Source organism: Girardinichthys multiradiatus, chromosome 2 (genome assembly GCF_021462225.1).
Source record: "Girardinichthys multiradiatus isolate DD_20200921_A chromosome 2, DD_fGirMul_XY1, whole genome shotgun sequence".
NCBI lineage: Eukaryota > Metazoa > Chordata > Actinopteri > Cyprinodontiformes > Goodeidae > Girardinichthys > Girardinichthys multiradiatus.
The window spans coordinates 40,894,082-40,918,183 of NC_061795.1; the positions used below are offsets into that span (position 1 = coordinate 40,894,082).

The following is a 24,102-nucleotide window of genomic DNA, read 5'->3' on the forward strand; positions in this document are numbered from 1 at the left end:
ATTGGTGGCGTTAGCACGGCTAGCATTACTGAAACAGCTGAGTGTATTTCCTAAAGGTTATACATCCTAACCTTATCTCTGAGTTTTCCTGAAGGAAATCTGCCAAGACTTCAAAATCCAGCATGTTTCATGACAGAGAGGTTGAAGACTCAAAAGGATAAAATAGAGCAATATTGTTGTACATTGTTTAGCTTTAGGTCTCACTCTCCCTTCCCCTGTTCTTATAGGTCTTTTCTTCCTGTGAATTCATTTAAAATACTTTACTACTGAAAAGCAACTTCCACATTATAAAGTGTTTTGATGATTTGAAAGTGCTCATGTATAGTCCGTTAACTAATTGGAAAAGATCATATTTTTGAGTTTTCAACTGGTTAGTCACTGGTCAGAGTGGATCAAATAGAAAAGGGTCCAATTCTGTTGGCAGCTGATTTACTGGAGGACTTTGATGTCCTCCCAACATTCCACACAGAATAGATACACAACCAGCTCATCGTAATTGTCCAGTACAGTGGAAGACCGGTGGTAACATGGATCTGGGCACCTTGTAGTCAATGAGTCACCCTGAGCTTTGCATGCCAAAGTATTCTAGAGTGAAATACAAGAACATCTGAACCTCTGACAGCTAAAAGTTGGCCCAAACTCAGTCATCAACAGACAATGAAAAGATAATTCAGGTGTTGCAGTTAAAGTCATGTGACGAGAGCTTCAAATATCTGCAAATCCTAATGACTTGAAGCAATGTGGTTAACAAGAGTGGATTAAAATTTCCGCACAGCACTGCGAGAGACTCATAAAGTTACAAAGAAAACAGTTTGAATAATTTCTGTTAAAGGTGGTTATACTGAATAATAGAGTGTACAAAGTTTTCTTGAAAGTTTATTTTTTCAATGAATTCACAGTAAATCCAAAGATTTGGAACACTAACAGTAAGACACATTTGGTAGTAATTTGATTTAAAGTGTGAAACGTGAAGAAAGAAAACAAGGATACTAAGACGGGCAATGTTGCTTGGCTGTAGAAGATCAAAATTTGTTAAGCGTTAGTCTGACACAGTTACAGTGTTGCATTTAACTTCTAAACAATACCCAAAGAAACAAAATGACCAAAGACATATTTAACAAAAGTAAATCAAACTGTTATGTGTATAGCCACTTTATATTTACTAGATGTTGGAGAAAAAAATGCAACTGTGAAAATTTGTATTTGGACAAGAAAGAAAGACCCTTAAGTCCATAGCTTCACTTTTATTTTTGAATAAGGCTAAACACTCCATATGGGAGCCAGCACTGGAAATAACATTTTAGATACAGCTTGACCTCTTGGGGTCCAGAAGGAGATGCAGTAACAGGAGTTAAAACAGGATTATATCTGCACATGTCTAATACAGTCTGGCCTGCTTTAAGAGCAGTGGTTGCTTACTGTTAAAAACTGCAAAAATGAGTAAACAATTTAAAAAACAACACAATTTTAGCATAGTTGTTTAGTAGAAAGGACTGCAGTAGCGAGTGTATGTAAAGAATAGTACAAACCACCAGCATTTTTTAACCAATTAGAAAATATGCTAAAAAATGACCAGGCACAGCTTAACAATGGTCATTATATTTTACTTTTGTTTTCCAATTTCACACCCAAGCAGTCAGCCCATGTTGCATAGTATACTGCACCATTCAGCCCGCGTAAGATTTATAGAAGCAATATAACCGATAACTCCTACCTAAAGTCGGTGTTCACTCCTCCGTCTTCATTGCCAGGGTTGTTCAGCTCACTATCAGGCAGTTTTATTTCTCTCTACTGTATGTGGGGGAGACTACGTTTATATAAAGAAAAGTACAGCTGTTCATTTAATTTCAGCCTTGTGTAATATACAGTTCTACAGTACCTGCTCACAGTATCAGTTTCATTTTTCATTATGTCCAAATAATAAAATATAGAAATAGTAAATTGTATGCTCTTTGAGGGGTTGACTCTTGGTTAAGAGTTTATGCCAAAAATGTGTCAAATATTTAACATTTATTTAAGTTGCCTTAGTGTCACATATGTAGGAAATTAATCAGTTGAGGTTTGTCAGACAGAATTTATACTTCGTAAGACAACACACTTAAATATGACTTATATTTACTCATCATTGCCATGAATGTCACATTCATTTTGAGTTATTAATGATGCATTTGAACTGTTCTTTTTTCAGGGTGAAATAATGCTACAACGTACGTCACAATTTAATTTTAAAAATAGTTGGACTTAGAAGTTTCAATTTATCCTGAAGTTTCTCTTATCCATAAAGGTTAAATGTTGTAAAAATAGGCCCAATTATATGCACTGCTCAAAAAAATAAAAGGAACACTCAAATAACACTTTCTAGATCTGAATGAATGAAATATTCTCATTGAATACTTTGTTCTGTACAAAGCTGAATGTGCTGACAACAAAATCACACAAAAATCATCAATGGATATCAAATTTATTAACCAATGGAGGCCTGGATTTGGAGTCACACACAAAATTAAAGTGGAAAAACACACAATAGGCTGATCCAACTTTAATGTAATGTCCTTAAAACAAGTCAAAATGAGGCTCAGTATTGTGTGTGGCCTCCATATGCCTGTATGACCTCCCTACAACGCCTGGGCATGCTCCTGATGAGACGGCGGATGGTCTCCTGAGGGATCTCCTCCCAGACCTGGACTAAAGCATCCGCCAACTCCTGGACAGTCTGTGGTGCAACGTGACGTTAGTGGATGGTGCGAGACATGATGTCCCAGATGTGCTCAATCAGATTCAGGTCTGGGGAACGGGCGGGCCAGTTCATAGCTTCAATGTCTTCATCTTGCAGGAACTGCTGACACACTCCAGCCACATGAGGTCTAGCATTGTCCTGCATTAGGAGGAACCCAGGGCCAACCGCACCAGCATATGGTCTCACAAGGGGTCTGAGGATCTCATCTCGGTACCTAATGGCAGTCAGGCTACCTCTGGCAAGCACATGGAGTGCCCTCCAAATAAATGCCACCCCCCAGCATTACTGAGCCACTGCCAAACCGGTCATGCTGAAGGATGTTGCAGGCAGCAGATCGCTCTCCACGGTGTCTCCAGACTCTGTCACGTCTGTCACATGTGCTCAGTGTGAACCCGCTTTCATCTGTGAAGAGCACAGGTGCCAGAGGCGAATTTGCCAATCCTGGTGTTCTCTGGCAAATGCCAAGCGTCCTGCATGGTGTTGGGCTGTGAGCACCACCCCCATTTGTGGACGTCGGCCCCTCATACCATCCTCATGGAGTCGGTTTCTAACCGTTTGTGCAGACACATGCACATTTGTGGCCTACTGGAGGTCATTTTGCAGGGCTCTGGCAGTGCTCCTCCTGTTCCTCCTTGCACAAAGGTGGAGGTAGCGGTCCTGCTGCTGGGTTGTTGCCCTCCAACGGCCTCCTCCACGTCTCCTGGTGTACTGGTCTGTCTCCTGGTAGTGCCTCCAGGCTCTGGACACTACGCTGATAGACACAGCAAACCTTGTCACAGCTCGCATTGATGTGCCATCCTGGATGAGCTGCACTACCTGAGCCACTTGTGTGGGTTGTAGAGTCCGTCTCATGCTACCACGAGTGTGAAAGCACCACCAACATTCAAAAGTGACCAAAACATCAGCCAGAAAGCATAGGTACTGAGAAGTGGTCTGTGGTCCCCACCTGCAGAACCACTCCTTTATTGAGTGTGTCTTGCTAATCGCCAAAGATTTCTCCCTGTTGTCTATTCCATTTGCACAACAGCATGTGAAATTGATTGTCAATCAGTGTTGCTTCCTAAGTGGACAGTTTGATTTCACAGAAGGTTGATTTACTTGGAGTTATATTGTTTAAGTGTTCCCTTTTTTTTTTAGCAGTGTGCATACAACTACACTTATATTTGGTACATTTTCCTTAGGAAATTGTATCTCGACCACACATACTTTTTGTAGCCATCGACAAGCTTCTGGCCTAATTATGGCTGGATATTTGACCCATCCACAAGGCATAATGTTTATTCCTTTTATTAAATTTTAAAACCAGATTTTAGGTGTGTTTGTGGTCAGTGTAGTACCAACCATCTAGCTCTTTATTTGAGAAGTAGGCTGTAGCCTTGGTTGTTCCTAGATTGTTCTTGATCATTCAAACAGAGTTCTTTTCATCTGAGGGTGACGGGGTCAGACGTTTGAAACGTGGACACTAATTGGTGTTCCAGGGGTATAAGAATCCCAAAAACACTTCAAAAGTGGTTTTGGAGTGAATAAATCTGGCCAACATTAATCTTTTAGAATGGTCTCTCAAATGTTTTTGCCTCAACATTTCACCTTTTTTCTTTGTTTGAAAAGAGTGGTTAATTATTCAGACAAAATGATGGCAGAAGCTTGCTAATGCCTTCAAAAACATGTGTTCGAAGTACAACTTGCTAAGGGACGTTTAACCAAATGCTATTGGGGCAATGTGCATACATTTGGGCCTGTAAGTAATCAAGGGGTGGATTAGGGATGCGTTATTACAGACCCCAAGTTATTTTGGCATTTATGTTCACGATGAGTGAAGTCCTTGCTGTGTTTTAGTTGTTTGTAGTGTCTTATAAAGGAATTTAACTTTAATCATCTTGAGTTTGCAGCATATGTTGTAGAAATGTATTGCAACTGCAGTTGTGGCATGCTTGGCTTTACCAGTAAAGCATGTCGGTAACAAACCTTCAGAGCTTTTTCCAGGGGTATTTGGGTATTGGGATTTAAGAATTTGCAACAGTTTTTAAATTATTTATTGCAAGCTATTTGACAGGATTGTTGTGATGGTTTCGCAAGGCCATCAGACCTTTGTGCTCCTCTTATTATTTGTTACCATCTTTGTCCTCAGAAAATCATTAAGAGGTAGAAAACAACACATTTGAGCTCTCAGCTCCTTTATAAATGCATTATATTTTCTGCTGAAGACGAACTTAAACGCATCGGTAAAACAATCAATTTCAGCTGAGGAAGTTTAATTTTCAGCCAGTTTTAGATCCTAGGTTAGAGTCTGGTTTTGGCTACAGTAATCATACAGATCTATATTTTCTCATTTGAATGTAATTCCTGCTGTTTTTCCTCTCTTCTTCGTTTCCTTGGGTATGATTGCTTCTATTGTAGAGAATGATTATGCTGTGAGATTTGGAGAATATGTTTTTCCTGTGAAAAAAATGTGTACTCAGTGTCCATTATGAAACCTCTGGAAAGTCATTACCCTCCCTCCGTACAGAGGATTACATGGGTCAGATATGAAAGGAAACTCTAAGAAAATGTCAATTTCATGCAGCTTTTGTAATCCTATGACTATACAATTTTTCTCCATTTTCTTTTTCATCTTTATCCTTACTGTACATTACTCCCAACTTGTTCTCTGTGTCTGCAGGGCCAGTATTGTCCAGAAAAGAGTAATCTTTTTCCAGGATCAAGGCTCTCTCACCATTCGACTTTGTGAGAAAGGTAATGACAATCGCCCATCTTCTCTTCCACTCTGTCTTTTGTAGCTCATTTTTGTAATCATGCAGCTTTTATGGCCTTCTCCAAATGTAGTATTTTTTCCTGCATTCTGGTACAGATTACCTCCCAACTCCCCACATCGTGTTTCAAAAAATGCAGCGGAAAAAAATAAGTATTGAACACATCAGCATTTTTCTCAAAAAATATATATAGTAAACCCTACTGATATGAAATTTACGTCAAATATTAGTAACAACACAAGTAATCCTCTCATACAAAGACTTCAAAAAAATTAGTTATTAAATTATGTAATGGGTAAAAAAGTGGAATGACTGGGGAATAAATGTTGAGCACATTAACTAAAATTAATTAATTGTTTTGTTAAAAAGTAGAAATGACAACTTCAAGATGCCTCCTGTATAGAAAAGCTATTTGCATGCCCACATTTGCTTTCCAACTAAGAGTTTCATTAGCTGTGTAATCTGGATTCTTGTCTTGCATCTTCAGATTATCAAGAATGTCTCAGTAAATTTCACCTTTTTCTGTCAGTACTTTATGATGAAAACCAGCCCCCCCACCACATTGCTAACCCCTTCAAGCTTCAATGTTGATTTTTGGAGATAATGTGCAGTGCCATTTCTCCTCCATGCATGGTGTGCGTTATGACATCCAAAGTGTTCAATTTTAGTTTCCTCTGACTAGAACAAGGTTTTGTTCACATTATGTTGAGTTTAACTATTTTTTAGCTATTTATCAGTGTTGAAATTGTATTTCAATATTTGTTTCTTTTTAAGCAATGATTTTTAACTGCTTAAAGGTCTTTGTTATTTTATTGCCTCTCCTGTTATTTTGTGTGAAGCACTTTGGATCGCCTTAACTTAAAATCGTGCGTTACAAATGAACTTGCCTAGTCTGGTCTTTCATGGAAACACTGGCTCTAGTAATTCCAGATCTTTCTGAAGACATCTTAGTGGTCCTTGGATCTTAGACAAATACTCTGTTAATTATTTCTCGTTTCTCCTGGTTTTGTTGGTTTATGGGGAAATGAGTATTTTTCCGCTTTACAGGTACTCACCAGAGCGTTCAGAGATTTAGAAATATGTCTGTAACTAGTGCCATCGGTGTGTTTTGCAAGTTGCAAAGGTCTTGAGATAGCTCTTTGCTTTCACCCATCAGATGATGTGACCCTGATCATACAATGCTAGTGAAAAACCTCTTTATGGTTCCTCAGTTAGGACTAAATCAGCTGCTATTGATTTGCACTGATACAGACAGGATTGCTTTGTAAATGCTAAATGATTTCAGTTGTTGTCTATTATTCTTTATACCACCTTTTCGTCATGTATTCTATATTTTCTCCCTGTGTCATTCCAGTTTATTGCCCATAATTTATGTGCTATATTTTTGTTATATAGTTTGTGTGGAATACTTGGGTTGTTATCAGTATCGTGTAACAATTTTAGGTCAATAGGACCATTATAAATATATTTGGAGAAAGAAGACATTTATGTGTTTAATACTAATTTTCTCTGCTGAATTAAATCAATAAAGCTGATTACAATAAGTGTAAGGACACAAATTAATGGGTGACACTAGAATCTGTGTGCAATTTAAATGTCTCTGTAGGTCACCACAGAGCAATGCCAGAGATTTTATGTTGACTGTATTTTGCCACAAAAAAAAAATGCTTTGTCACTTTTTTAAAGCTCTGAAAATCAACAAAACAGTCTGGTAAGACAATAAACTAGCAGGAGTCTCTCGGCTCAAATCTAAACATTTATTGTACAATAAAAACTGGCTGAATGCTAAGTCTCAAGAGGAATCCTATCTTTACTAAGCTTTTCACCCCTCACAAAAATCTGATTTTCTATGTTATTATGCAGGTCATTAAGACATCCTGTTTTAATTTGCTGACATAAGTTTGGTGTCGTTTCACTTATCCTGCTGCAACTTAGATGTCAGGAGAAATTGTACACTAAATAATTGGGTGATTCATAAATATTCAAATGATCACCTTGACCTATCTTTCAGAAACATTGGTCCAGAGCATAATTAGAATATTTATGAGTCTGTGTTATGGCTAGTGTGTCATTTAAATAACTTCCTTTCCTGCTTTGCATTTTTGTAACATTCTTACTCAGATTGTAATCAATTATCATGTAAATTAGGCCAGTAATGCAGTAATTTACCAGGACTGTGCACCCTAACACTTAAATATTTTTGTATTTAAGTGTATTGACTATGTTACCAACAATGGAAAAATCTATGAGTTTCATGTTAAAAATTTGTAAAAAAAGAGCCTCAAAAAAGATTTTTTTTTTTTTCTGCAGTAGTGGAATCTCACACTGAAACTTTTAGTATAAATATATTTATTAAATGGAGAAATACACCCCCCCTCACCATCCTCAACAACACTGTATCGGCCGTGGACCACTTCAGGTTCTTAGGAACCACCATCTCTGAGGACCTGCGATGGTCTTCACACATAGATACTGTTCGAAAGAAAACCCAGCAGAGACTGTTCTTCCTGAGGCAACTCAAGAAGTTCAACCTTCCACAGGAGCTGCTGGTCATCTTCTACACTGCCGTCATTCAATCTGTCTTGTCTTCATCCATCTCAGTGTGGTTTGGCTCATCCACCAAACAGGACAGGTCCAGACTGCAACGAATAATCAGAACTGCAGAGAGAATAATCAGAGCTGACCTTCCCTGCATCCAGGACTTATACAGGTCTAGGGTCAAGAAAAGAGCTGCCAAAATCTCTGCAGACCCCACACACCCTGCACATAAATTGTTTACAGTTTTACCTTCAGGCCGTCGCTACAGAGCACTGTTCACTAAAACCAGCCGCCACAGAGACAGTTTCTTCCCCCAGGCTGTTTCTCTGATGAACATTCAATAGAGTACAGAACAACAGCATACAGATGTTGCAAATGCACCTTTTTTTATTATGTGTATATTGTACATTGTAAATTGTAAATTTGTATATTCTGTAATGCAAAAACAGAACAAAAGAGCAAAGTGTACCGGAGGCAAATTCCTTGTTTGTATGCACGAACTTGGCAATAAAGCTGATTCTGATTCTGAAAATCACATGCTGTGATAGTCACCGGCACCTCCATGGCACCCATGCTGGTAACACTTTGTAGAAGTCTTTCAGCCAATAGGACAGCACAAAGTTTTCTCCTTTTTTAATTTTTCAAAAAGTTGGCACATATAGAGAGTCTCTCCCGAACCTCTGTGTTGCCATAAAAGAAGACTGATTTTGTACCTGGCAACCTATTTCACTGTAGTTCTGGCCACTTTGGATCAATATTCTGCTGAAAAACTCAATGTTGACCAATTTTTTGTTTTGTGGCAGAGGCTACTGAATGTTTATTTAAAATGTGGTGGTATTTTAAAGAGCCATGCCCTAACAAGGTTTCCAGGACACCTTTGGCAGAGAAACAGGCCCACAGCTTTGCAGACTCTCAACTGTACATTATTTTAGCATGAGATGCTTTCCAACATATTCATCCTTTGATTCTCACCAAACCTGCTTGAAGTTTTTGCATTCAAAAAATTCAGTCTTCGAGTCATCTAACCAAGGCACACAGTTCCAGTTAAAGCTCAAATAGATTCAAACAAATTCCACATTTCCTTTGTGATGGTGGAGGATGAAAAACATTTTCCTTACATGTGTCTGAAACTAAAGATTGGCATGGAGATAAAATCTAATGGCTGTTATGAGAAGTTGATGACCCCCAGATGCCACTTCTTGCTGCAGTTCTCCAACACTGAGCTTTGGATAACTCTTACAGCACTTACCATTCCCTTCTAAAGGCGAGGTGGCAAGATAAACTTGGGTGCTTGTCCAGTCTTGTTTATCACAATTTGAATCATTTTAAATATTTAAATTATTGATCTGATCATTTATACCGAGTGACATTTATTTTATAAGTATCATAGGAGATAGAAGATTAAGTGCTGTCCTGTGGCAAAATGAGGGTGTACAAACTTTTACCACTAGTGGTGGTGTGGGATTGATTTCCCCACTGTATAAAAGTACTTAATTTAAATGTAGACTTTTTTCAAAATGAATCAGTGACAGAATACTGCCAGGAACCTTTCATCTCAATGTTTTCTGGCTAATTACAAGTGTTAGAAAATGTCACTGGAATAAAAGATATTCATACTTTATAAGAAGGCTTTTCACCTGTCAGAAATTCTTGTTGCTAAACATAGAAAAAAAAGGTAGTTTGATTCAATATCAATACCACCAGGACACTTCGTGAGTTTTCTCTGTAATGTCATGTTTACTTTGATTGCTTCTCGTGCTGACCGAACCCACTGTGACCATACTATTGAAAACTGTGCTGTGTTAATCAAATAAAAACAACAGTTTTACCACTGACAGCATATAGTGGTTAAACTATGTGAGCAGGGATGCTGTTTTGGCCTTGTACTGACGCTGAAAACGGAGGGGTCACAAATTATTTAAAGCCTATTCTGTCTGCTTTCATGCAGCAGTTTATTATTTTGAAAGACATTAACATCTTTAAAGCAATTTAGTTCAGATAACTGGTCTGTGGAAGCTTTCATATTTAAGTGTTTGTGTTTTGTAACTTTTGCATCCTGTCTCCCTGCAGAGCGTGTTCTCGGTGAAGTCACCGAAGTACCTGTCATCGAATGCTGCGCTTGTGGAACGGCCAAATATAGACTCACCTTCTATGGCAACTGGTCAGAAAAAATACATCCCAAAGATTATCCAAGTGAGTCATTTAAACAGGCTTGGACTAACACCCACATGTACACTGCGGCCGATTAGAATTAGTTTTGGGCTGTTATATTCAGAATGGTTTTGGTTATTGTTTTTAAATGTGCTGTATCAGAAATTACATAGACATTAATCATTATGCATTATGTCATTATCTATTAGTCCCACAAAAAAAATGATCTGCATGAAAAGAAAATATAACTGTAGGTTACTTTTGTCTCTTCTACAGATAGACCATACAGGTATACCTAAAACAAGTAGAATATAAAAAAGTTCAATATTTTATGTCACTCATTACAGAAAGTGAAAATTATGTCATATAGATTCATTACACATTCTATAAAATATTTTAGGCCTTTGTTTCTTGTAATTGAGAATTATGGCTTATAGAATTTAATGTCCCAAACAATTTGAATATTGTGAAAAAGTTAAGTGTTGGAAACTCCTACCAACACACCCTAAACAGCCAACTAATTCAAAACACCTGCGGAATGCTGGTGTTGTGCAGGACCAACTATCAAAGCAACCTGGGCCTCAGCAGCGCTATAGAGTCCTCCATGCCATGCTGCATTGATGCAGTTATTCATGCAAAAGGAGCCCTAACAAAATATTGAGTGCATAGAAATGAATGTACTTTTCAGAAGCCTGACATTCCTGTTTAAAATGTTCTTTTGTATTGATGTTATGTAATTTTCTGAGACACCGAATATTAGGTTTTCATTATCTGTAACCCATAATCATTAAAGCAGCAAGAAATAAAGACTTCAAATATTTATATAAAATATTTATATATAAAATATATAAAATGAGTTTCTGTTTTTTTGAGACGTACCTTTATGTAAAGCTTTGAATATTACATCTAAGGACAGATTGGGAAGTGGGAAAGTGTTCTGTGAAAACACTTTGATGTGTTAGATGTGCTTGCGTTGCTGTACAATCTCAGTCATCCAGAACATCATAACTCTGAGTCCTTAAGTAAAAAGCAACTGGACCTATGTTGTTTTCAAAGGCGTTTAGCCTCTCATCCAAAAGGTTTAATCAGTTCTTCTTTAATTCCAGAACTGAAGAAGCCTTTCGCTTCTTCATTTCTGACCCAGCTTTGTTTTATTTACAAGTTTCCTATGAAGTTGTGAAAACTTTATTGCCTCCGCATTTATACAAGAAAATACAAATTTTAATTTCTGAACAAGTGGGTTTTTTACATTGATTTACATTTAGATGGGGTTCTGTAGACTTACCACATCACAACTGTTTTAGTTTTTGACTTACTGACAGAGAACCCATGCTATTGTTTAATCCCTTTTACAACTTAGTTATTTGAGTTTAATCACTCATGCTAAAGTTCCTGTCTCCTCCAGGACGCGCCAACCACTGGTCTGCCCTGATTGGTGCTTCCCACTCCAGGAGTTATGTGCTGTGGGAATACGGCGGCTATGCTAGCGAGGGAGTCCGACAGGTAGCTGAGCTTGGGTCCCCCATCAAGATGGAAGAAGAGATTCGACAGAAGGTAAGACTAACTTCAGCTTGAAGCAAAGCAGCAACTCTTCCACTTCTTTTTTAATCCAACTGTTTTAATGATTTCTCTGTGCTTTCTCGCTCTCTTATGGTACCCAATATGGAATGAAGAATACAAAGTACAACTAAAAATGTAAACATAGAAATTTTAAAACATTTTGTCCACAAAAATATATTTACTCCACAAATTTCCCTCTTCTGGTGACTGGGTAAATTATCTACAGGTAAGATTTTTTCCCTAACGCAAAATTTGGGTAAGATTCATTTTTATTACATCAAGTGTCCATTACATCAAGTAATATTTTATTAATATTCAGCTATATATTTTTTTGTGTTTAAAATTTCTATGTATTTTTTTATTTCGGAAACAACCCAGAAAAAAAAACAAACATGTTTAATTTATCCTTTTAAGGCAAGTGAAAAAACAGTTTTCGGCTTGTTTTAGAAGTGATAAAAGTGTATATTTTTACATAGAACAAAGTTACTGACAGGCCAACAACCATCCACCATGTTTGGATACCCTCCACACACAGAAAACCTAAAAGTTGCCATAACCTAAAATCTGTGCGTTGCAGTAGAATTATCATATTTGCTTACATATTAACATGGTGAGATGATGTGAAATGTTATTCTCCTAATAAACACATTGAACAGCACAAAACCATCAGTTCTGTTAAAAAGAGCAGGAATCTTCTGTCTATCAAATTTATGAGTTGGGGGATTAGAGGTTTTGAAAGGTGTCAACTGGATGAAGATACTGCCAAATCACTAATTTATGTGTTGAAGTTAACATGTGAAAATACAAAAAAAAAAACAAAAAAAAACTGAATGGCAAGATAATCTGATACATTTACATTCAGTTTGGAATTTAAATGATAAATGTTTTATCCCTAATCTGTGTTATCAATGTACCAGATGGCTACATAAAATATAACAAATTAAAATCTTAAAGCACTAAAACCATCTCTATATATGCCGCTAATTGGTCTGCACTAGGTTTAATTGGTCATGATGATCATTGATCACATAGAGGAAATTGTTGTGCAGCAAATCTCCCAGATGTATAATCTTAGGTTGCTGAATTCTACTGTAATATTATTGCCCTTTTTTAGGCTAATTGTTGGTTTTAAACTAATTGGACAGACATTTAAGTTAGACTTTTTTGCTGGCTATTATTAGCTGTACCTTTTTTAAAAACTAGTTATATTTCCAGTTATTGGCAAATATAAAATAAAAACAAGGCAAAACATCACCTTCTATTTAAGAAGTCATTACAATCTTATACAAAAAACACTATTAAATCTGGCTTTATGTTTTAGGCACCTATTGTATAAAGGTTATTTGCCAATAATTAACACAGGAACAGGATCGTTGCGAATATACATTGTGGCTAAAGATGTGCCTGTTATAAAAATACCCAATAATTTAACTCTGATTGTTGCACAAATCAGATTAATGGATCTGTGTTGTAGTCTATTGATTACTTACCTCTATAGCACATGAGGTCAGTATTCGAGGAAGCTGTCTGAAGTTCTGAGGACTCCAGAGCTTACATTTGTTTGTCACAGTTTGTACAGAATGCTGATTGTGTCCAGCTGCTAATACGCTGACATCACTCCATATGACTTTCAATGTGAAGCAGCTCTTCAATATGTATATTTTATGTCGCCATTAAAGCTGTAGTAAAAGGCCATTTGCAAACTTTCTTTTCAGTCCGCTTGTACATATTTCACCATTGGAAAACAAAATTTCTTATATATGTATAATTCTTTAATTTCAAGGCTGAATTTTCTTGTTCCAGTTGAGAATTATTTTTCCATTTTGAAAATACAATTTAAATTCTGAGAAAAAAGTGAACAATGTTGGTTGTAGCACCGATACTAATATCGCAGCTTTGGTGGAAGGGGTGAAAGGGGAATAAACCAAAGGCAGACAAAATGTCTTGAGGTAGACAGGATATGTAAATATATAAAGTTTTCTTTCAGGACATTATTGTAGGATCTGACATAGGTCAAAAGCACAACTTAGTAAAGTTGAACTTTACTGGTTTTATGTATTTTACGTAAAACCAGATTAGGAACAAAGTGAGACAATACAAAGCAGGAATATTGGCTTAGCACACAAAGTTAAGCTAAAACAGATTTTCTTTAGGAGCATTTTTTAGTCCTAAAGAAACCAATTAATTTTGATGATTTTGTTCTTTGGCTAGTTAAAACCTAAATATTTTCCTACAATATTACATTAAACCAATATAGAAAATAATTTTAATTCTGTATTGTTATGGGGTACTGAATCAGTGGGAAGACTATCGACTTTACAATTATCTACAGGGCAGCCATTGACACCCTCCACAAGCAGGATAAGCCACAAAACATTTTTGGTAAAGAAGCTATCTGTACACAGAGTACTGTATACAAGCATACTGATGGAAAGTTGTGTGGAAGGAAAAAGTGTGCTTGAAAAAGGTGCAAAAGCTGCCTTGAAAGGAGTGTCAAGAAAAAAAAAATGTCCAGAGTTTGGGGGAGATTGACAAGGTGCGGCCTGCAGCTGGAGTCAATGCTACAGTAGACACCACTCAGTCATATGCAGGACAGGGGCTATTAACTATCACATTACCTGTGTTTAGCCACCACTTATCTAGAGGCAACTTCTGGAAGTTCCAATACCTAATGACTATGTGTTTGGTGTTTGGTTGACCAACAAATCCCATGGAGAATCCATGGAATACAGTCAAGAGAACAATTTCTAATTGTAATATTTTAATTTATTTAGGCACATTTCTGTTTCATTTTCCTTATACTCCCAATTTCTAATGAAGAAAAACGTTTCATATTTTCAGAAGACAGAATTTGGTAGTGTTAATTTGGGCTTTGGTTGTTTGATATTCAGCATGAATGTGTTTCCTCAGTCTGCTCCCTCCTTTGCTTTATGCTGACTCTCCTCTCGCACCTGATATTAATTTGTTAATTATGCCACCTGCAAACCGTCAGTCGTTGTGCTCCACGAGTATAAATACTGCAGGGTTTCTGTTGTTTCATCACTGTGTTGCAATAACTGGTTCTTTATGTTTTGAATTTAAGTTTTATGTTAAATTCCTTTTGTTTTTTTCTTTTATAAAACTCTCATCTACTATTCACAAATCTGTTAATACTCCGAAATTATGTATCCGCACTTTCTCTCAAGTCCTCTAAATATTTTTAAGTGTAGTTCAGATCGGCTGGTCTACCTAAAACCTTTAAAAAAATTTTGCTTTTAAAAAGCTGTTATGATGGTTACCAAAATAGGAACAGGGGGAAATGGTGGAAATGATTGTTGATGGCAAATGGTAGCAGTAATGGACTGCATTTAAAAACCTTTTACTGAATACAAAAGAACATTCTATAATGTTCTTTTCACTCGCAGACAGAACAGCATAAAATATATGCCCTGACAGTCAATTTAGTTGTTGTCTTGCACTCTCAAATATTAAACACCAGCCTCACCATGTTGGCTTATAAACTGTTTGAATTAAAACTTTGGAATTGAGTAGAATGACGCGGATATAAAAAAAAAATCATATTCTATCAATAGATTTTCTCTGCATGGCTGAGTTCTAATTATTATGTTGCATATAAGCTGCAGATGTGTCTGACATGGAAGTCCTTCTACTGCCACACACACTCCTTTTCTACTGGCTCTAAAAAGTGTGGGCTGGACATTTCAGGGGGAACAATAGCGTGTTGTTAGACAACTGTTGGTGTGGTGTGTGCCTGTCAGTTCTGGTTTGGGCTGACGTGCCCTAACCCCTCTCTTGGCTGCTTCTGTCTGTCTCAGGAGCTATAAACTACCAGAAGACAAAGAAAACCTCTGCCCGTTCTATTGAGGATGAGATGGCTTCATTGTGCACTAGAAGCTGGAATGCTAGCTGTTCAGCAGTTGGAGCAGTTCAGTTGGACACTGGAACTTCAGCAACCATGTGTTTGGAGTTATAGCAGCAAATATTTGTTCATCCAAAAGGACACATCTGTTTTGGTTTAGGCAAAGTTGCAGTTTGAGTAATGTGTACCCTCTAAACTAAAACCAAAGATGGTAAAACTTAGTGATTATAAAAATAAAAACAGGGCCTTTTCCAAGGAAAATAAAAGTTAAGATGAACCCAAATGTGTTCATACCCCTGGTAGATTAAGCTTTAAAGCACTCTTTTAATTCTATGTGGAAGGAGCTAAAGATCAGGGTGATGGCATAGAGGCCATAGAGAGATTGCACAGATTGTTAAGTCTTCTCAAATGTTATCATTTGCAGACTGGATATTTAGCCATGTTACCTCTCACTGTTAGCTAGCCTGCTATAGGCAGTTTATTATGCCGTCAGACATGCTTACCCATATGGCTTGTTGCGAATGATTGTTTTAAAACAGCTTTACCTCACAAAGAGGCAGGTGACATTCCTCTGCCAGCAAAGCTGGAACCATTTGTGTTTTTGCAACTGGACACATTTCTAAACTGCAGACTGCCTTTTTTAATAATGCAGATATTTCGGGGAGTTTCCCTTGGTGTAAGAAAGTTGAACATATTTATGCAGTTGGGTGGGCTTCCTTGGACATCTTTTGTACCAGTTAATATTTTGTGATCAGCTGCATTGACTGAACTCAATTTGACTTTGTTATATTATAATTGGATTGTTTGTCAATGAATCTAAATCTGGCTGAATAGTTGTGTTTTTGAAGAACAGGATTGGATATATTTAGTCTCAAAGGGGATTTTGGTAGATTTCTGGACTGTTTATCTTGTACCTTTAAATGACATGTTGAATGGATGCTATAGAAATAAACCGACAGGCAGTAGTACACTGACGATAACAACTGGTGATATTCTCACTGTTTTTGTCATTAAAAGGTTTAAATCTCAGGAACTGAATGAAATTTTTTTGTAGTGATTTTAAAACTGCTTAATACCTTTAAACTAGAACCATGCCTACCCCTGATGCATTCATTTAAAACAAAAGGTTGACCTTAACAAAACAATCATACTTGCAAAATTCAGAAAAAGTAAAATAAGTAAGATGTATTTCAATAGGGCTGCATGGTGGCGCAGTTGGGAGCACTGTTGCCTTGCAGCAAGAAGGTCCTGGGTTCAATTCCCGGCCAGGGGTCTTTCTGCATGGAGTTTGCATGTTCTCCCCGTGCATGCGTGGGTTCTCACCGGGTACTCCGGCTTCCTCCCACAGTCCACAGGTTAATTGGTCACTCTAAATTGCCCTTAGGTGTATGAATGATTGTTTGTGTGTTGCCCTATGATGGACTGGCAACCTGTCCAGGGTGTACCCACCTCTCGCCCATAGCCTGCTGGAGATAGGCACCAGCTTCCCCGTGGCCCACTGTGGAATAAGCAGAAGAAAATGACTGATTGTATTTCAAAAATTTTTTGACAGTATCCTCTTAGGCATTACTTTGTAGACAAAGCATTTTCATTTACCTATAAAAGGACGCCTACAGTCGTTGTTACCTGTATGTTTATGCATTTGGCAGGTGCTTGTACCTAAACCAATCTTCAAATGAAGGTACAACAATGATGTTTAAATCAAATGTAACAATAAGCTACTTAAAATAAAGACCACTAGAGGGGTGACTGTAGAAATGTAATGCAGGGATGTGCAGAAAAGAGATAGTGGTAGGGAAGCACAGTGTACAGGGTTTTAAAGATTTTTACACAATAAAAACAAGGCAAACACACAGCTGTTAGCATACAAAAATACACTTTCAATTCTCAGAGGTGTCAGAGTTCAGACCAGGTGAACATTGAAAAGTCTGCTGTAAAGGTGGGAAGCCGACATGGGTCAATAATCCCAGTCTTAGCAGAGAATCCCAACCATCCAGAGGAGCAGTCAGCTGTGGTGAATTGTGGACAAAGCCTTAAGACCCACATCTCCAGCCGGGTGTTGATCGGCACTCCGAAAACTAACAGGACTAAGCCTGCAGCAACAACAGCAAGCTGGCAGACAGAGGCATGGACAGACACACGGATGCTAAAGAATGACAAGGCCTGAGAGCTTTCACTGTAATGACGTGAATACAAACCCAGACGTTCTCTTCCAGAAAATAGCTTCCTAAGACAGCACTGCACACAGCCGCAGGATCTTAAATTAAAAAGTCTGTTAGCAAAAATTAATTACCTGTGAGAAATAACACACAGGTGTTGCCTGGAAGCAAATATTTAACAGCCGAATACAATGTTGACATACCAAATTGCCCTATCTCACTAATGTAAACCTAGAGAGAAGTAAATGGAAACTTTGCAGTGGCTTTAATTCCTCAGCAAAGTCATGATTTAAACGAGTCTTCTGTGGATTATAACCTTATATTGAGCTTGGCTAATAAACCTCTCCATCAAACAATCCCTGCCAGGCAACTGCACACCAAGGTCCAAGGAACACAGCACATCATGTACAGACTTGTGTATAATGTGTGTGATTAAGGCATTTTTAAAGGCTCCAGGCACAGGCAGTTTGTCACACACGCAAGACTTAGTGGCATGCACTAACAGATCAAATTTGCAAGCGTACTTTAAATCCTTTAGTCAGTTTACTGACGTTTTAAGATGCAAGTTCTGTTCACTTCTGCATGGACAAATTAACCTATTCAAAATGAGGAGCTAGAAATCAGTGTGATAAGGGAATACAGGCATATTAACAAACTAGAATATTATTGAATTATTAACTTTTTCAGTAATTCAGTTCAAAAAGTGAAACTCATACTATATAGATTAATTACAGAGAGTAATATGTTTCAAGCATTAATTGTCATAATTCGGTGTTGGAGGACCCAAGTGCAGGGAGACTAGAAGCAGAAAAATGTATTGAGCGGATTTAATAATCAAATAAAGACACCAATAAGATACATGGCACAAGAAGAACAGGACATGGAATCAGGGTGAGCTTAACCGAAGAAACTAGCAATGAACAATGAGACCCAGCACTTAAATACTCAGGGAGAGTGACGTGAAAACCAGGTGAGACTAATCAGAGGGATACAGAACAGCTCAGGGATAATCTTAGCAGGGAACCGAGGAAGGTGACTAATTATCCCAGAAAACAAAGGGAGCTAAACCAAAAGGCAAAAGAAGCTACAAACCAAGGGGTGGGGGGACTAAAATAGGAGCCTAAACCAAGCTTGGCCGATGTTCCACTCCAGGAAGTTCCCACAGCTAAACAGCAAAATTGGAGAGTAGTATGAGAATGTAGCAGAGAGAGTAAATGTGGTTATGTCCTCCAGCAGCCTAAGCCTATAGCAGCATAACTACAGAGATAGCTCAGGATAACCTAAGCCATTCTAACTATAAGCTTTATCAAAAAGGAAAGTTTTAAGCCTAGCCTTAAAAGTAGACAGGGTGTCTGCCTCACGGACTAAAACTGGGAGCTGGTTCCACAGGAGAGGAGCCTGATAACTAAAGGATCTGCCTCCCATTCTACTTCTAGAGACTAGGAAGCACCAGTAAACCTGCAGTCTGAGAACATAGTGCTGTTATCAAATCCCCGATGTGGTGATGAAGGTTGATCATTAAGGGCTTTATATGTGAGAAGGAGAATTTTAAATTATATTCTGGATTTAACAGGGAACCAATGAAGGGAAGCTAAAATAGGAGAAATATATATTTTTTTACATTTTTATCAGAACTTTTGCTGCAGCATTTTGGATTTGCTGACAACTTTCAATTGCATTTTGTGGACATCCTGATAGTAGAGAATTACGATAGTCCAGCCATGATGTAACAAATGCATGGACTAGTTTTTCAGCGTCACTCCTGGATAGGATATTTCTAATTTTGGTGAAAGAAGAAAATAACTTAACATATTTAAATTATTTATTTAAGTTATTATATTACGTTTTAGTTGATAATTTAATGGTATTTAACCATGTAAGGTTATTTTACTTTTTCTAAGTTATTTTTTTTTAGATAAAAGCCAGAAAACAGTCGTAATCTGCAAAATTGCTCAAGGGCCAAAAGTTTCCTAAGTAGACCTCGACTGGGCAAACTATGGGTAAGCCATGCTTCTGGTATGTATAGCCTTCTTTGTTTTTTTGTTGTTTTTTTTAGTTTTTGCACTTATGTGATAAATATGGATTGAAACAATTGCATTTAAGAAATTAATAATCTCTTAATATTAATAGTCTGAGTCAGGTGTGATCTTATGCTTTCAAAAAAAGGTTGACTGGCTAAGTAGCTGCCATGTTAATCCTTTTTTTGACTGGGGGGGGGGGGGACTGAAATAGTTTCACATAACAAATTCCACTATACTAAGAGTTTTATTGTAAATTGTAATATTTCTTATTAAAAGTCCAAAATTCTGCCCACATTTTCCACATCATGAAATCCGGAGTGCTCTATTTTCGGATAATCCTTATAGTCATTCCCTTGAATTTTCAGTTGTCTCTAATAATCATTCACCTACTGGTGGATACCTAAAATGTTGGTTGATATTTCTACATCTTTATCTATGCAGTGAGGCCCAAGAGGCCCCCATGGATCAGACTTGTTTGGTTAGCACATCCCACACATGCTTGATTAGATTGACATCTGAGAAATGTGGAGGGTAGGTCAACACCCCAAACTTGTTGCTTGGCTTCTATTCCTGCACTGTTTTTGCTTTGCAGCAGCTGCTTTACCCTGCTGAAAGAGGCAACAACCATCAGAAAATAAGCTACAGTTTCAATGAGAGGGTGCACATGATCTGCAATAATGCTTACATGTGTAAATATGTGACAAAATAACCTCAGCATGCATGCAGGGTAGTACTCAAGGTTTCCCTGCAGAACATTGCCCAGAGCATCAGTCAGCCTACCTTCTTCTCATGGTGCATTCAGGTGCTGTGTTTTTCCCAGGTAATCGATGTACTCACACCCTACCATCCATGAAATGTAAAAGAAAACATGATACTTCAAACTAGGCCACTTTTTTCCAGTCCTCTGAGGACCAGTTCGGATGTTTTCGTGCCCACTGTTGATGCTTTCAGTGGTGGACAGGAGTCAGCACAGGCAGCTGGTCTGCAGCTATGTAGCCCTCTTTACAACAAACTGCCATGCACTGTTTGGTCCTGACACTTTTCTATCAGACACAGCCCTAGCTTCTTTAGTTCACTGAACAACAGTATCTGGTCTTTAGCATCGGACTGCATGGCCCAGCCTATGTTCCCCATGGACCATGACCCTGTCGCTGTTGACCACTTTTGATACATATTTACCACTGCAGACTGGAACAAAAGGCCCACTAAGAAGAGGCCATGATGAAAAGATTATCAGTGTTACTCATGCCACCTGTCGGGTGGTCATAATGTTATGCTTGACCAATGCATGTAAAGGGTAACTACCTTATGGTACAGAAGACTGAAACTGAAAACCAAGGGGTACAGGTTAAGAACAGGTTAATAAGTTAGATTTTACCTACATTTTTAACATCACTTCCCAAGGAACAGATTTACACAGAACATCTAATTATTGATTGCCTGAAAATGTCACATGCCGTGGAGAATTCAGAACTATCACATAAGTTGAGGATGCAGAATGTGAAGAGCTGCTACAAAGGAATAAATCTTCAACCTTTTTAATGCCACAGCACAGTAGCAGAACCAAAAAAAAAAGAATCCATTACCACCTTATTATTGCTTTCTTTAAAATGCCACATGCTCTGCAGCTAAGGTGTGTTCACATCGGCAAAATGTCAGAAGCATTTGTGCAACAGTTATCATTGTTACTATTAAAAAGTAGAACTGTGGTTATGGCACTGGTCAATCACACTTTAACTAAATCAAGGCAGTTCTATTCCTCTGTGGGAATTTCAATCTCCCAGATCTTTAGGTCTGTCTGTGCCTGCTAGCTCCATAATGCACTTTCATTCACCTCTGAATAGATTTACCAACTGCATTCTCCTACTTTTCTGGAAGCTTCATTCAGAAGGTGCTTCAGGGCACTGCCTGTCATGGCTACAGCTGTTAGGAAGTGACATTTGATGTGCAGTTCCTTTGTGCAGAGGTTCAACATGTTTTTTTTTTTAAACTGGCTGAGCTTTGAGCAGTGTGAGGAGGGGTCTTTTGAAATGAGACAAAGGAGGCAAAAGTGTAAAGACAGGTGGACACAGTTTCTCTCCAAACTTTACTCTAAGACACAGAGTTGATCTTTTTTTGCCCTCAGCAGGCACCTGTTAGGTTCTTCTGGGGACAGCCACAGCTGATGTTTCTTCTGCACAGAAGGAAACCCTTTCTCCATTTCAAAGGTTCACAGTTGGACAAAGAGTTCAACCATTAGAAATGTGAAATGTGTCACCTTGACCTTCTCAAAGCCTTGAGAGGTAGTAGAGGAAAGAGGCACCTCTTTCTGCTGCAGCTTTCAAGTTACTTTTCTGATTTTTATTACATTTAAAAAATTGTGTCATGTCTAAACCAATTCTCATTAAACATATTGTATTTGCAAACTTTATCATTGTTGTTGTGGTTTTTTTTTTTTTTGTGTTGTAACACTCCTTGAATTCTTCCCGTTTTAGAATTTTCTTATTTTCCTGTTTTTCATCACATTATTTCCTTTTATTTCGTCACTTTCTACCTTCCTGAATTTAGTGCACAAATTGATAACTGATGCTTTCAGTCAGTTTTTTGTCTTATTCCTAAATGCACATATCTGCCAATGTTGATATTGTTTAGCCCAGAACCACTTTAATGTAAACATTTAGTTCATTTTTACATTTAGGTAATTTTTTCTTTACGCAGTTGTAAAAAGCTAATATGAATAAGCCACATGGACATTGTTGTGCACTGTACAAATATGTTCTTTAATAGACCTGTGGCTAAAAGAGAGCCATTGTTTCAAGTAAGCCATAAGATGCCCTAACTGCAGATTGCCACAAGCCAAGTAGGGGACACAGTAGTGTACAATATGCTCACGTCAGATGATACAGAATTGAACTTTTATTTCTATGTGCAAAACTCTATGAGCCTGATCTTCAAAAGATTTGCATGTACAAAACACCTGCCTGTAATCGCAAATCATGCAAAAGACCCACTGTGCTTTGATGTTGATAATATAATTAATAGGAAAGAACTAAAGATAAAGCAGATTAAATCATTTATTTGCAAACTGGATTCCAAAATCACTTCTTACTGGGTGAAAAATCAGGCCGGCTGGGTGATGCTACGTAGAAAGCATAGTCCTAGATCCCAGCCCACAGTTCACCACCAACTCGTCTGCATTTCTAACAGATTTTCCCCGCTCAGCGACACACTGGCTGAGAAGCCAACTCTGGTAATTGCCAGCTCCATAGTCAGAAATGTGGCACTAGAGACACCAGCGACCATAGTCAAATGTCAGCCAGGGGCCAGAACGGGCGACATCAAATCCTACCTGAAACTGCCGGCTAAGGATAAGCATAAATACAGTAAGATTGTTATTCACGCCGGCGATAATGACACCCGGTTACGTCAATCAAAAAACAATAAAAAAAGTTGTATATTGTTAAAATATTGGTAAAACAACATAAATTTAGTAAAATCATTGGAAAATAATTTATTTTTATATACATAAATGTTCGATTTAACTTTTTCGCAGGACAGTTTTGTGTCGCTATATTTTAAAATTAGCAAAGCTATAAAATACAGATTGCCAACTTCTACAACAATCTATTTTTATGTTGCTAATATTACGTTCAGGCTTAAATATTGTTGCTGTTTATGATAAACTCTGAACTCTTCAAACATATACTCTCAAAAAAACTACAGAACCCAGCGAGTCTCCGAAAAGAATTAAAAGATCAAGGGAGACAAAATAATTAACAGACATATTTGTCTTTTATATTGTTAATATTGATTGGCCAATTTGTTGTGAGTTACGTCAAGCAAGATAAGAAAAATAGTCTTGTCAGGGCAGATGACAAACCTAATTTGAGTAGCACAACGAATGTTAACTAACTGCAACAGTCCAGAAAAGCAAGGGCCGAATGGAACAGAAGGAAAAAAATCAGCAATTGGATCATTTATAATGATGCAGCGTAACAATCCCTACACATTTCTAGCAACACAGCAGAGGATCTGCTTTTTCTTCTTGTCCTCTTGTCCAGCCAGTAGCACATGTAATTTTCTCATTTAAATAGGGCAGTCTGCACTTGTTTTGCACCCGTTATCCATAGCACGCCAGTCTTTGAGAATCGTACACAACACAGCGACTTATTGCACATGCAATTTCTTTGAAGTACACGCAAATTGGCACCTGCTATTTGGGATCTTTGAAGATCAGGCCCTATGTGTGCTGGAACCCTAATACAGCATTTTTCTAAACACACCATTTCCACCATGAAACAAGGTGGCGGCAGCATCATGCTGCGTGGATAAGAGTATATGGCAAGGC

The 24,102-nt window shown here is 37.8% G+C and overlaps 1 protein-coding gene across 2 annotated transcripts in view; it reads left to right on the forward strand.

Moving 5' to 3' along the window:
• spon1b (spondin 1b) overlaps positions 1-24,102 on the forward strand; it is a 164,004-nt gene that overhangs the window by 66,707 nt on the left and 73,195 nt on the right. For both annotated transcript variants that reach the window (XM_047350352.1, XM_047350360.1), the window contains 3 exons: positions 5,397-5,470; positions 10,096-10,218; positions 11,582-11,730. In XM_047350352.1, coding sequence (XP_047206308.1) covers positions 5,397-5,470; positions 10,096-10,218; positions 11,582-11,730 — 346 coding nt within the window. The remainder of the gene's footprint in view (positions 1-5,396; positions 5,471-10,095; positions 10,219-11,581; positions 11,731-24,102) is intronic.